Source organism: Heteronotia binoei, chromosome 5 (genome assembly GCF_032191835.1).
Source record: "Heteronotia binoei isolate CCM8104 ecotype False Entrance Well chromosome 5, APGP_CSIRO_Hbin_v1, whole genome shotgun sequence".
NCBI lineage: Eukaryota > Metazoa > Chordata > Lepidosauria > Squamata > Gekkonidae > Heteronotia > Heteronotia binoei.
In genome coordinates, this window is record NC_083227.1 from 61501395 (window position 1) to 61514993 (window position 13599).

General features: G+C 43.4%; 1 protein-coding gene across 3 annotated transcripts in view; it reads right to left on the reverse strand.

Moving 5' to 3' along the window:
- The window catches only part of PDZRN3 (PDZ domain containing ring finger 3), a 302603-nt gene that overhangs the window by 275382 nt on the left and 13622 nt on the right, over nt 1-13599 (reverse strand). The window contains exons 2-3 of one of the 3 annotated variants that reach the window (XM_060239559.1): nt 12355-12441; nt 7300-7407 (exon numbers count right to left, since the gene is read on the reverse strand). The exons of 1 other annotated variant lie outside the window; for it this stretch is intronic. In XM_060239559.1, the coding sequence (XP_060095542.1) occupies nt 7300-7407; nt 12355-12441 (195 nt within the window). The remainder of the gene's footprint in view (nt 1-7299; nt 7408-12354; nt 12442-13599) is intronic. One more of the 3 variants, XM_060239560.1, reaches the window with a different exon arrangement.

Genomic DNA, 13599 nt, shown 5'->3' on the forward strand with positions numbered 1-13599 from the left:
TTAGCTTGGAGAAACGTCGACTGAGGGGTGACATGATAGAGGTTTACAAGATAATGCATGGGATGGAGAAAGTAGAGAAAGAAGTACTTTTCTCCCTTTCTCACAATACAAGAACTCGTGGGCATTCGATGAAATTGCTGAGGAGACAGGTTAAAACGGATAAAAGGAAGTACTTCTTCACCCAAAGGGTGATTAACATGTGGAATTCACTGCCACAGGAGGTGGTGGCGGCCACAAGCATGGCCACCTTCAAGAGGGGGTTAGATAAAAATATGGAGCAGAGGTCCATCAGTGGCTATTAGCCACAGTGTGTATGTGTGTGTGTGTGTGTGTGTGTGTGTGTGTGTGTGTGTATATATATATATATATATTTGGCCGCTGTGTGACACAGAATGTTGGACTGGATGGGCCATTGGCCTGATCTAACATGGCTTCTCTTATGTTCTTAGGTACCTCTCCCTCCATGGGCACAGGTCCGCAGCAAGCTTGGTCATGGCCAACGGGCCAGTTTGACCCCTATGGACCCTGGCCTGTGGCCGGACAGCAAGGGATGTCATGCCCCTTTTCGGGGGGGATGGGGCTGTTCCCCTCAGTTCAGTGCTGCATATGGTCAGTCCCATTTACTGCCATACCTTTCGGGGATGTAGCGTTACCTTTAGGCGATCATTTGTTGCCTGCAACAAAGGATAAGATCCTAAAGGGTATGTTGACATTTTCTCCCTCCTCTTCCGTGAGTTGGAGAAGAAAGATAGAGGAATTGGATGACAAAGAAAAAGAGAAATTGAAGAAGCGCAAAGTGGACTGGACTTGGGCCAATTGGCTGCCTGGGGTTTTTATATATGCTGCCATGGTTGCACACACCCAGCCTTGCCGGGAGGCTGTGCTCATCCAGTATATGGATATCATTTATAAGGCGTACACGATGTTTAGTGGGTCCGTCTGGATTCAATATGATGAAGAATTCAGGATGAGGGCCGCTTTGTACCCTTTTCTTCAGTGGGATCGCATCCACCACCAGTTGTGGCTTCAGGTCATGTCCTGGCGCAACCAAATTTGGGTGACCATTCTGACAATGGTCATTTGGTTGCTAGGACATCAGCTACTTCTGCTTCGTCATCCTCTTCCTGCAGTTCTGCGGGGCAGGCGGTTCAACCCCGCTTGCTTTGCTGGGAGTTTGGCTTCCAAGGAGTGTGCAGCAGGAAAGCTTGTCAGTTCAAGCATGAATGCCCCATGTGTGGTGGCCCGCACTCCTTTAGTAACTGCCCCAGAGCCCGGCCACATAAGGGCCAAAAGAGACATGGTGGAGGTGGAAGTACTTACCAAGCTGGAAAAGGGGCCCATTTTGATAAAGGTGGGACCTCTTGAGCAGTGGCTATATAGGTACCCACGAAGGGCTGATAGGGTTTACTTGTTAAATTGTTTCACGGCCGGTTTTAGAATTCCTTTTCAGGGTCCCCGGGTTGCATTTCGGTCTAGGAACCTTAGTTCTGTTAAAGGTTTAGAGCATGTAGTTAAGGATAAGATTGCCAATGAATTAGCAGAGGGCAGGATTTTGGGCCCATTTCTTAATCCTCCAGTGCCTAACCTTAACGTTTCCCCCATGGGAGTGGTGCCCAAGAAGGCGCCTGGTGAATTTTGTTTGATTCACCACCTTTCCTACCCCAAGGGTGCGTCAGTTAATGATGGGATTCCTGAGCATTTATGCTCAGTTAGGTATACCAGCTTTGATCAGGCCGTGGGTGTTGTACGATGTTGCAGAAAGGGGGCAGAGATGGCTAAATGCGATATTAAGTCTGCATGTCGCCTTCTACCTGTCCATCTAGCTGATTTTGAGCTTTTAGGATTTTCCTTTGAGGGGCAATTTTACATGGACAGAGCTTTGCCAATGGGCTGTTCGGCCTCATGTGCAGCTTTTGAGTGTTTCAGCATGTTCTTGGAATGCGCTGTTCACAAGAAAGTTGGATCTTAGGATGTTCATTATTTGGATGACTACCACTTTGTGGGTCCAACAGGGACTGGGCGTTGCGCACGGCTGCTGTCTGGCTTCATTGAGCTGGCTGCAGAACTGGGGGTTCCGTTGGCGCAGGAAAAAAAGGAAGGTCCAGCCCAAACACACACACACACACACATATATATATACATATTAGATATTGAGCTCGATACTCTGGTGCAATTGTACAGAATTCCTATTCAAAAAGTGGAAGATTTGAGGAGTAGGATTAATTTCTTCCTTCTTAAGAAAAAGGTCACATTGCTTGAGCTCCAGCAGCCGGTTGGGCATCTTAACTTTGCTTGCAAAGTGGTTGCTCCTGGATGAGCTTTTCTTCGTAGGCTATGTGATGGTATGGCAGGCCTACGCCTGCCCCAACATAGAACACAGGTTACCAGTAGTATGAGGGAAGATTTAAGGGTATGGCAAGAATTTGTGGAGTCCTTTAAAGGGATTTCTTTTTGGAAAGATGACATGAGGCTTGAGGCGGAGTTTCAGGTCATGTCTTATGCTGCTGGGTCTTTAGGTTTTGCTGTTTATTTCCACGGACATTGGTGCGGGGATGCATGGCCAGAGTCATGGGCTCAGGCAGGTTTGAACTGAGATTTAACGTTTCTCAAGTTTTTTCCCATTCTTGTTGCAGTTTGGCTGTGGGGGAATTATATGGTCAATCGCACAATTCATTTTTGGTGCGATAATGTCGATACTAGGAAACCTATTTCCCCTCTGATTCTTAAGGATTTGAAGAGGGTTTGGGGCACAGTGTGTGCATCTTATTTTGAGTCCGCAGTGTTCCATGCTGCTTCCTTGGTTGCCTTTTTGGGGGCCCTTAGAGTTAGTGAGTTAGTGGCAGGCTCCAGAAATGATGTTTCTGATAATGCTTTGTTGTTACAGGACCTGAGGTTAGTTGAGGGTAAGGCAGTCATTATTGTTCAATGCTCTAAGACTGGCCGGCATTGAAAAGGGACCATGTAGGAGCTAGGCACGTGCTTTGAGCTTGAGTTGTGCCCAGTTTCCACTTTGGCTGCTTATTTGGCAGTCCGGGGGACCAAGGAGGGGTTTTTGTTTTGTCACCTTAACGGCAGCCCACTGACAAAGCATCAGTTTTGGGCCATGACTTCCCGGGCTTTAGCTAAGCTGGGGTTGTCCGGGGTGTGGTTTGGTACCCACTCCTTTAGAATTGGGGCAGCCTCTACAGCTGCTGCCCTGGGATATCCTTCTTCCTCCATTCAGTGCCTGGGCCATTGGCGGTCATCAGCCTATAAATCTTACGTTCGCCCTCAGCTCAGTAGCTAGCTTCGTTTGTTTGTAATTGAGATGTTATGGTTCTTGTTTCTAGTTTGACTTTTTTCTTTTAGATGCTGTTGTTCCTGGCCAGAGGAGCCGAGTTCTTGTCTGTGGACACAGCTATGTGTTTTGGGCTGCACATCAGGCTCGGAGAACTTTGGTCGGCTCTCAGCTGGGACTCAGACAATATGTTACTGTCGAATGGTGCAGCCGCCAGGGTCTTCAGTGGCCTGGCCTGCTGCCATTGTTATTTCATGTGAATGCTGGTCCTCCTCCTGAGGTTATAATCATCCACCTGGGAGGGAAAGATCTAGGGCTAGTAAAAGGCAAGGCTTTGGTCTTGCAGACCCATGAGGATTTTTGGTACATTAGGGAGAGATGGCCTGAGACCACTATAATTTGGTCAGCCATGATCCCCCACCTTGTTTGGCGTAGAGCTTGGGACCCTGCAGGTATAGAGAGGGGCCATTATAAAGCTAACAAAGAAATTAGGAAGGCACTGGAAGGGGGGTTGGGCCACTTTCTGCCTCATCCAGATATTTCTATGAAATTTCCTGACCTCTACAAAGGGGATGGGTTGCATCTCTCTGAAAAAGGTAACATGCTTTTCTTGAGAGATCTCCGACTTTGGGGGGAAATTCGTTTCTAGCAGCCAGCAGCATGCTGCTAGGCTGCTGGAATGTCTTTGCCTCCCTGGGAGGAAAGGGAGGACTTTTGCGGCCCCTTTGGTTGTGCTTTTGAAGGGACGGTCTTGCTGTGATAGCAGCAGCTCCATCTGCCCCCTACCTCAGTCTCCAGGCTGAGATCGGCCCTCCCTCCTGCCCTGTTTGTTATGTAGGCAAGTGCTGGTCGCCTCATGGTTTGGAGGGCCGGATAGGAATTTTTCGCCTACCCTACATAGTAGGTCAGTGGATTGTGGATTTGGCTATAGGGAGGTGCTGTTAAGTAGGTTGGTCACTTTAGTTTGGCAGGTTGTTAATGGGTTTATGGTTCTATGCGGCTAGTGGCAGGGGAGCGGTCTGTTGAGTCCCCTGGCCCTGACCAGGCTGCAGTTCTTGTTGCCCTTGCCATTTATTATTATACTTAATAAAATGGCCCTTAGTTATACCAATACCTTGTGTCCGACTTCATTCTGACTTGGGGGGCAATATGGGTTAAGTGAGACCACTTACAAGAGAGCCTATGTTCATGTAACAGAACCATCGCCACTTTTGATGAACATATTCATTAATTTTGTTCCACCATAATCCCCGGCCAAGCAAGTTGATACATATTTAAAGCACTGCAGGATCCTGTATACCCTGTTTAGAGAGACTACATAGGTAATAGCTAGGAATGCACTCATCTACAACTTTGGTACAGCACTTCCTCTTTAATGTGTCCTTTTGGCAAGTAGAGTATAGTGTCATCATTTGCACAAGATTTGCAGTAACCTGTTACATTTCTTTGAGGGGGTGAACAAACATGTGGACAAAGGAGACTCGATAGATATTGTTTACCTTGACTTCCAGAAAGCTTTTGATAAAGTTCCTCATCAAAGGCTCCTTAGTAAGCTGGAGTAAAAGGACAGGTCCTCTTGTGGATCAAAAACTGGCAAATTAATAGGAAGCAGAGAGTGTGTATAAATGGGCAGTCTTCGCAGTGGAGGACGGTAAGCAGTGGAGTGCTGCAGGGCTCAGTACTGGGTCCCATGCTCTTTAACTTGTTCATAAATGATTTGGAGTTGAGAATAAGCAGTGAAGTGGCCAAGTCTGCAGATGACACTAAATTGTTCAGGGTGGTGAGAACCAGAGAGGATTGTGAGGAACTCCAAAGGGATCTGTTGAGGCTGGGTGAGTGGGTGTCAACGTGGCAGATGATGTTCAATGTGGCCAAGTGCAAAGTAATGCACATTGGGGCCAAGAATCCCAGCTACAAATACAAGTTGATGGGGTGTGAACTGGCAGAGACTGACCAAGAGAGAGATCTTGGGGTCGTGGTAGATAACTCACTGAAAATGTCAAGACAGTGTGCGATAGCAATAAAAAAGGCCAACGCCATGCTGGGAATTATTAGGAAGGGAATTGAAAACAAATCAGCCAGTATCATAATGCCCTGTATAAATCGATGGTGCGGTCTCATTGGGAATACTGTGTGCAATTCTGGTCACGGCACCTCAAAAAGAATATTATAGCATTGGAAAAAGTGCAGAAAAGGGCAACTTGAATGATTAAAAGTTGAGAACACTTTCCCTATGAAGAAAGATTAAAACGCTTGGGGCTCTTTAGCTTGGAGAAACGTCGACTGCAGGGTGACATAATAGAGGTTTACAAGATTATGCATGCGATGGAGAATTGCATGCGATGGAGATTATGCATGCGATGGATTATGCATGCGATGGAGAAGGTAGAGAAAGAAGTATTTTTCTCCCTTTCTCACAATACCAGAACTCGTGGGCATTCGATGAAATTGCTGAGCAGTCGGGTTAAAACGGATAAAAGGAGGTACTTCTTCACCCAAAGGGTGATTAACAAGTGGAATTCACTGCCACAGGAGGTGGTAGCAGCTACAAGCATATATAATTTTTTTTGCCACTGTGTGACACAGAGTGTTGGACTGGATGGGCCATTGGCCTGATCCAACATGGCTTCTCTTATGTTCTTAAGAATTTTTCCTATTGCTGAATGGACCATGGTCACACTCCCCACCTTCCCTCACCCTCAATAAAGGGGTCACTAAATGTGTAGCCAGACACCACAGGGCCATACCCATCTCCTCGGGTGGATGTACCCAGGATGAGGACTTCTGTGAGTTTCTCACTCAGCAGTCTTGTACTCCGGTGTTTCAGAAGAGGGAAGGTATCTTAAAACCGTTCTATATAGTTTACACAGGAGATAATATACGAATGCCGTCTAATTAGATCTTTTTGTAGACATTTTGCTTCATAAATCTGTAAACCTGTAAAGCAGCTGAAACAGTTTTTTTAAAAATCTGCTCCAGCTACATATTGATATCATTAGAAGTTCTTTCTAGCACAAACTGTTGTCCTTAATATTTTCTATGCTTATGAAAAACTGTGAATGCAATGTACTGTACCGATGCAGAAAATAGCAAATACATGCTGTCCTTAGCCAACAGAAAATCCTTAACAGCTGTTTATCGCTCATTTGCAAAACATAAGAGCAAAGGAATTCCATTACTGGGAGAAACTGGCTGTTACTTGCTATCTTTGGCAACAAAATCAGCATATATAGTTTTTGAACAATAGGTTTTTCCTAACTTTCCCACTTTTACAATAATTATAACAAATTGACAAATTCTAATTCAGCTAACAGTGGAATGTGATGTGGCATTAACTGATTTCCATTTCATAAATCAAACATTCTTTAACAATTAAGAAAAGTACAGAAATTGTCTTCAGCAATGACCTTTACAGCAGGCTCTACTTTTTCAAGTAGTAAAACTTCTAAGAACCTGGGAACGACTCTAGGCTATATGGACTGAAAGTACACAGTAACCCTCCAAGGAATTTCTCAGAAAGGCTCATCACAATCTGCATGAAAGCACACTAAGAGAGGTTTCTGTCCTTTATCATCTGTTTAAAACATTTTGGTCCTCTTGAAAAATGCCTTAGGAACCGAGCTAAATAAAGTCACAGTTTTCACAACAGATACTTGACTTCACATATGGTTTTAACTAAATAACTTGCACGTCTCCAGCAGCTTCAGAAAGAAATAACTGCAGCATACCAAGTAGATGCTAGCTCCTCAAAATGCCAGGACAAGCACATACCTTCCATAATCTGGTTTCTATATATAGATAAGAACTATACCTAAAGCCAGGAAGGTCACCATTGAAGCAAGTCAAGAATATTTTAGCTGTCCACATCTTCAGTTCTCTGCTACCCGTGCCACAGTTCTCCCAAGTCAGAGATGTATTTTGTATCTTCTAAACAAGACTAGTCCTATAAACTTGTCTTCTTATACAAAAGATCAGAGATGGAACTCTGTATATTAAAAAGAGATCAGACAAAGTGTTCTTACTTCAATAATCCTGTCATGAATCTGCAGTCCCCCTTCTTTGGCAGCAGGCCCACTGTCAGCTATTTTAGAGACAAAAATTCCTTCACTAGATGAGCCATCTTGATTGTCCTTTAAAAAAATAAAGGGAGGGGGGGGAGAATGTAAACACTGGAAAAGACTGAAACATGCTGAAGTCATGGCACTGCTCACAAGTTAAACAATGAATGTCAAATGGATATTTAAGTACATTGCAGATCAGAGCCATGGAGATGCAAACCTTTCTACTGGTAAACATTATATGCAGCCACAAACAGGCCAATATTTAACTTATCATTCTAGAGACCACACTGTTTGATTCAGGGAAAACAGAACAAGAGAAAACATCTCCACAATTTGGGTATCATCTGAAGGTGATGAGGCAGGTCAATGACCTCTTCCTGATGATACATGTACTTGCAGCAATAGGACATGAGTTTCCCTGCAAACTATGTCTCTCTGCACCTTGGATGAGAACCAGAAGGAAATGAAAAGAAAAGATGGCATGTATGTTTTCTCACACTGGAGACTTAACCTAGTATTACTGTATTGTTGACATTTGATTGAGGAAGGGGTTAGCTGCTTCAACTGTGTCCCCCCAGAGTACTTGGTGATACATCATCACACATCTGGCAGGCAGGGAGCTGGTGTCATAGGCTATTGAGAGTCCATCCCCCTAGCACAGTGTCCCATTGAGGACACCTCCTGTTTTGAAGCTGTGTACCCTCATGTTGGGATTGAGAAACAAGACTGCAATTCTGCAGGTGTACCTGCACCATCCTACTATCTAAGAGTTTCCGGCTCAACATTAGGAAGAACTTCCTGACTATTAGAGCAGTTCCTCAGTGGAGCAGGCTTCCTCAGGAGGTGGTGGGCTCTCCTTCCTTGGAGGTTTTTAAACAGAGGCTAGATGGCCATCTGACAGCAATGAAGATCCTGTGAATTAGGGGGAGGTATTTGTGAGTTTCCTGCATCGTGAAGGAGGTTGGACTAGATGACCCTGGAGGTACCTTCCAATTCTATGATCTAACAGGGTCCCTGCCTGAGGTGGCATCAAAGGTGGTGTTGAGGAACCCTAGCCTTGATGATCATGGGGGAGTTCATGATTTCATCAGTAGCAGCTCAGCCCTTCATGGCATCTATGACCACCATGTGCCTGTATCATGGGGGAGTTCATTATTTCATCAGTAGCAGCTCAGCCCTTCATGGTAACTTGTCCTACATACTGTGCAGGTCACACTCATCTTGATCTGTTTCAGAGGGCAGTTGTGTTGGTCTGCAGCAGTTCAGTAACACCTTAGAGACCAACAAGATTTTTTTTGGGAGGGAGACATATGAGCTTTCCAGAGTCAAAGCTCTTTCCTTAGATACAAATAGGAATGGAGAGATCCATGAGGCCTTATATCCCAGTCTGAAGATGAGAGAGGTATTGCAAAGAAAGAAGTCAGGCTGTAGAGATACAATGTGAAATGTAATTAGCTTGATTAAAGTAAGGAGAGATGCTTAGGGGCAGAAAATTATCATCTGTAGTAAGATAAGAATCATATGTCCCTACTCAACACTTGGGGTTTTCCCCCTGCTTTAATACCTGAAAGGCAGGTTTCAAAAGGTGGTACTGGAAGAATGCTGCTCTAGCCTTTGGGATCCTGCAAAGCTCCATCTTGTTCCCTATGCTTTTCAACATCTACACAAAACCTATGAATGAGGTCATCCAGAGATATGGGTTGGTCTGTCATCAATATGCAGGTAACACTCAGCTATATTTCTTATTTCTGCATATCCCAGGGAGGCTATAAAAACCCTAAATTGGTGCCTGGAGGCACTTTTGGAGTGGATGCAGGCTAAGACACTGAAGCTTAATCTTGACAAGACGGAAATGCTACTGGTGAGCAGAAAGTCTCACCCAGGACTTAAGATGTAACTCATTCTGGATGGGATTGCACTTCCCTTGATGGAACAGATCTATAGTTTTGGGGTACATTTGAATGAAGGTCTACTTCTGGATAAGGAGGTAGTAGCTATGGCTAGCAGTGCCTTTTAACACTTTCAAACTAGTTAGCAAGCTGCAGCCTTTCCTGGGCCAAAAAGACCTGGCAACAGTGATACGTGTCCTGATTACATTACTATAATGAGTTCTACATGGGGTCACCCTAGAAAAGTGTTTGGAAGCTTCAACTGATACAGAATGCCCCAGCTAAGATGCTGATTGGTATGGTTCATAGGGACTACATAATTACAGTCTTGTTCCATCTACACTATTTTCAGCTACAATTCAAGAGGTTGGTGTCGACATTTAAGGCCCTACATGACTTGGGACCAGCATACCTGAAGCTTACTCATAAACTTACCTAACCACCATCTGAGGTCCTTCCTGATCATGACACTGAAACTTTAGGACTTGCTCTCCAAAGAAACTCACCTGCCTCCTTTTGATCCCATCTTCTGCTAGCAGGTGAAGACCTTTTTCATTTCATCTAGCATTCCCTCAGTGATCACTCCTTCCTGCCTTATTTTTAACTTGTTTTTACCTATGTATATTGTATTGTATTGTATGTTTATGTCAACTTAGTTTTAAGTGTTAGAATGATGTGGTTTTGTTTGGTTTACAATGGATTTCAAGATTTTTAAAAAAAATTATGCATATTTTAATCTCTTAGCCTCCTTGGTGATCCTAATGGGCACAGAAAGGCAGGGCATTTTGAAAGAAAGAAAGAAAGAAAGAAAGAAAGAAAGAAAGAAAGAAAGAAAGAAAGAAAGAAAGAAAGAAAGAAAGAAAGAAAGAAAGAAAGAAAGAAAGAAAGAAAGAAGAGAAGCTGTATACTTGGATGATCTAAATGGTTTTTTTCGATATAAAATACTGTAAACTATTCTGAGCCTGTTCTGGGGGGAGGCTGGTATAAAAGTTCAGAAGATAATGAGAGATGAGTGCCATGAGATAGAGTGCCAAGATGGAGGAGACAGCTTGGCCTGCACCACTAACAGCAACAGCAGCAATTGTTGTTGTTGTTGTTGTTGAAAGGAACTCCCCTTTGAGCAACTGGTGGCAGGTGGAGAAGTGAAAAGAGAAGCTGCAGAAATGTTTGATAGTTAGAGTGACTCCTGGCTGACTAGCATTCTCCATGTGTCCCAAATAGTAAGTGCTGTCCTCACTGTAACTGGATTCAGTGCCACTGGAACACAGCCAAATCTGAATGGCATTAAATCCAATACATGAACCATGATTAGTTGGGAACACTGGAAGGGAAATGAAATACAAGGCGGGAAGTAGCAATGACATAATCCCAGAAGAGGTAAACAGTCACAGTAATAGATGTGAACAGTACAGAAAGGCAAGACAAAAGAGTTCTTAGGGTCATCCACCACAAAATTTCTACTTTTAAGGCTAACAGAGAACCAGGATGCTATTATGCTCAGCCCTACTACTGTATAAACAATTTCACTGCTAGCATATTTAAACCCTCCTTTTTGGTAGAAGAGGTTTATTTAAGATGTCTTCAAAATCTGGTCATGGCAATTGTGCTTGCTTTACATAGTTATTGTTAATTACGGTGAAAGGATTTTGAACAATCCATGCTTTCATTAGGTTGTACATGAGTACTCTTTAACACTTCAAAGAATAGAAATATAGTATAAAACAACAGAAATATATTTGTGTTTCAGTGAAGATTCCCAACCAAATCTCATCTGTAAAAACACTGGCGAATGAGACAAAGCTGCTTTTGTTCATTGAGCAGTCATCTCCAGAGAATTTTAACAGTGTTTGAGAGATTCAACCACAATGTCATTTAAATGTTGCTAATTACAAGAAAATTACTTAATTAAAGTGCAGCAGCCAACAAGACTAGTACACTTCTTAAATACAAAAAAAGTCATTATTTCAAAATTAACTCCTTTCTTATTGCTAGAAATTTTGTTCCGAGAAAATGAAGCCAATCAAATATGAAGCCATTTTTTCCATTTCTGATTTAAACAAAATTCACAATACAAAACAAAAACTCAGTTCTATAAAACAAAAACAAAACTCAGTTGTTTTCTACAAAACAAAAACTCAGTTGAAATCACAATGCTCATACTTAAACATTACACCATCTACCATCTTATTAAGCAAATCCAAAATATCTGGTCCACATATTCCTATCAAAAATTGCTTTCAGTGCCTAAAAATATTTACATTTTTCCATCCCTCTGCAGGACTGCCTGAAACAAATGCAATGCTCACTTCTAAACATCTGTTGCTAGTGCATGGAAATTTTATATATTTTCCAGGAGTTAAGGGTAGAACAAATTGCCTGTTGAGGTTTACTTTTAGTTGCAGTTGAAATAATCTCATTCTTCAGAAGCTGTATTATCAGAAGTACCAGTAGAAATTAAGACTTGCAAGAAGTGATATCCCAGGAGACCCCAACCCCAGGGACCCCTGGGATATCACTTCTTGCAAATTTTAACCCCAGGGGACCCCAACATGATGCCTTCCTTGGTACCTTCTGGGTATTTTTAGAATGTGGCCCGGCCAGGTGGGGCTTTTACCTAGCAGGGTTTCTGAATGGCCTTTGGAGATTTGATTGTTTTTCTGGTTTTTACAAACAAATTTGATTTTTTAGAAAAAATCATTATTGGAGCAGCTACCACCTTAGCACAAGGATCTTCACGGGGTGACTGAAGGTAAACTGTGGCATCCATTTTGTGGATGGTTCTACCTTTTGCAAGACATTTACAGCAGCTGTTTTGCAAGTGTGCCTACCACGCTGTGTCAGAATCCCAAAGGTGTTCACAGGCTAAAAAATATCTGCCATCCCATTTGCCTATTTCAAATACATGAAAGAATCCCATGTACTATGATCAGGTCAGGCCTAATGCTTCAGAATACAAACCAGAGAGGCATTTGCTCAGTGAAGACAGTCCGTGTAATTTGTGTATGGAAAGATTTTTTGTGAAGCAAAACATTCAGCTAATCACTGATATGTCCGTTCTTTAAAACATCTCTTATACTGTCACTAATAGGAAAGAGTCAAGACAAATATACTTTAATGATTAACATACCATACATGGCCGTCCACCAATTATATTAAATCCAAGAGATCCGGAATCACGATGAAGGACAAGTGTGAGTGCTTTAGTTTCTTCACCCTAAAAGGAACAAATGACGTCAATTGTAAAGTCTTCGGTACATTTAGGTTTTCCTTCATTGTGAAAACTAATATTTGATAGCAGCTCTGTCATTAAGTACACTCCTGACTCACAAATCAAATGTATTTTGTTCACAAATATCAATGAAAATTTCTTGACGATTAAGTTTTCTGAAAAGTTCAAGTTAAGTAGTACCAGATCAAACTGATCAGCTCATATTCAGGCAAAGCTGTCATTAGCTTTTATCATCTTGAAATTCGTATTGCTCCTGGGAGGATAATATTCCATGGTTTGTAATGGGAGCTTCTGATTTCACTTATGCCTCAGTGAAAGCAATTGTCTTCTGAACTCTTCTGAAGTTATGTGTGTGACCACCGCACTTTATTTAAGAAAATACTGTGGTATTTTATGTGCAATCTTTCCTAGTAGGGTAGCACTTCTGATAAAATAATAATCACAGACCAACTCACTGGAATAAAACACTGCAGGTTAAAGCCCTAGCAGTAATACAGATAACACAGTCAATTCCTGTGGAATTCACTGCCACAGGAAGTGATGGCAGCTGCAGGACTGGCTTATCCACTAGGCAAACTAGGTGGTTGCCTATGGCACCAGAAGGGAGGAGGTGCAGAATTAGGCTCCCCCCTCCCGGTGTCCAAGGCAACTGCCTAAATTTGCCTCCCTCCCTTCCTCTGTGCTCCCACCACCCCCGAAACGTGCCACGACAACACTGAGCCCTACTACCAACATCTCGCAGCTGCAGCTGCATGTTTTGTGGAGACAGATGGAGGAGACTTTGTTTCCCCCTCACTTCCGGTTCTGGAAAGGAGAGGGGGAGAAGCCTCCTCCATCCGTCTCTTCACAAAACATGCAGACAAGGCTGCGAGAAGCCAGTAGTAGGACTCAGCGTTGTCGTGGCAAGCTGGGAAGGGGGAGCGAGTGGAGCACAGTGGGTGGGGCGAGCAGAGCTTGGCGGGGGCAAGCAGAGCATCGGGGGCGAGCAGAGCATGGCAGGGGGGAGCTTGCCTAGGGAGCCATGTGCTGTAGAGCTGGCGCTGGGCAGCTGTAAGCATAGACAAATTCAAGAGGGGATTGGATAAACATATGGAGCAGAGGTCCATCAGTGGCTATTAGCCACAGTGTATTGTTGGAACTCTC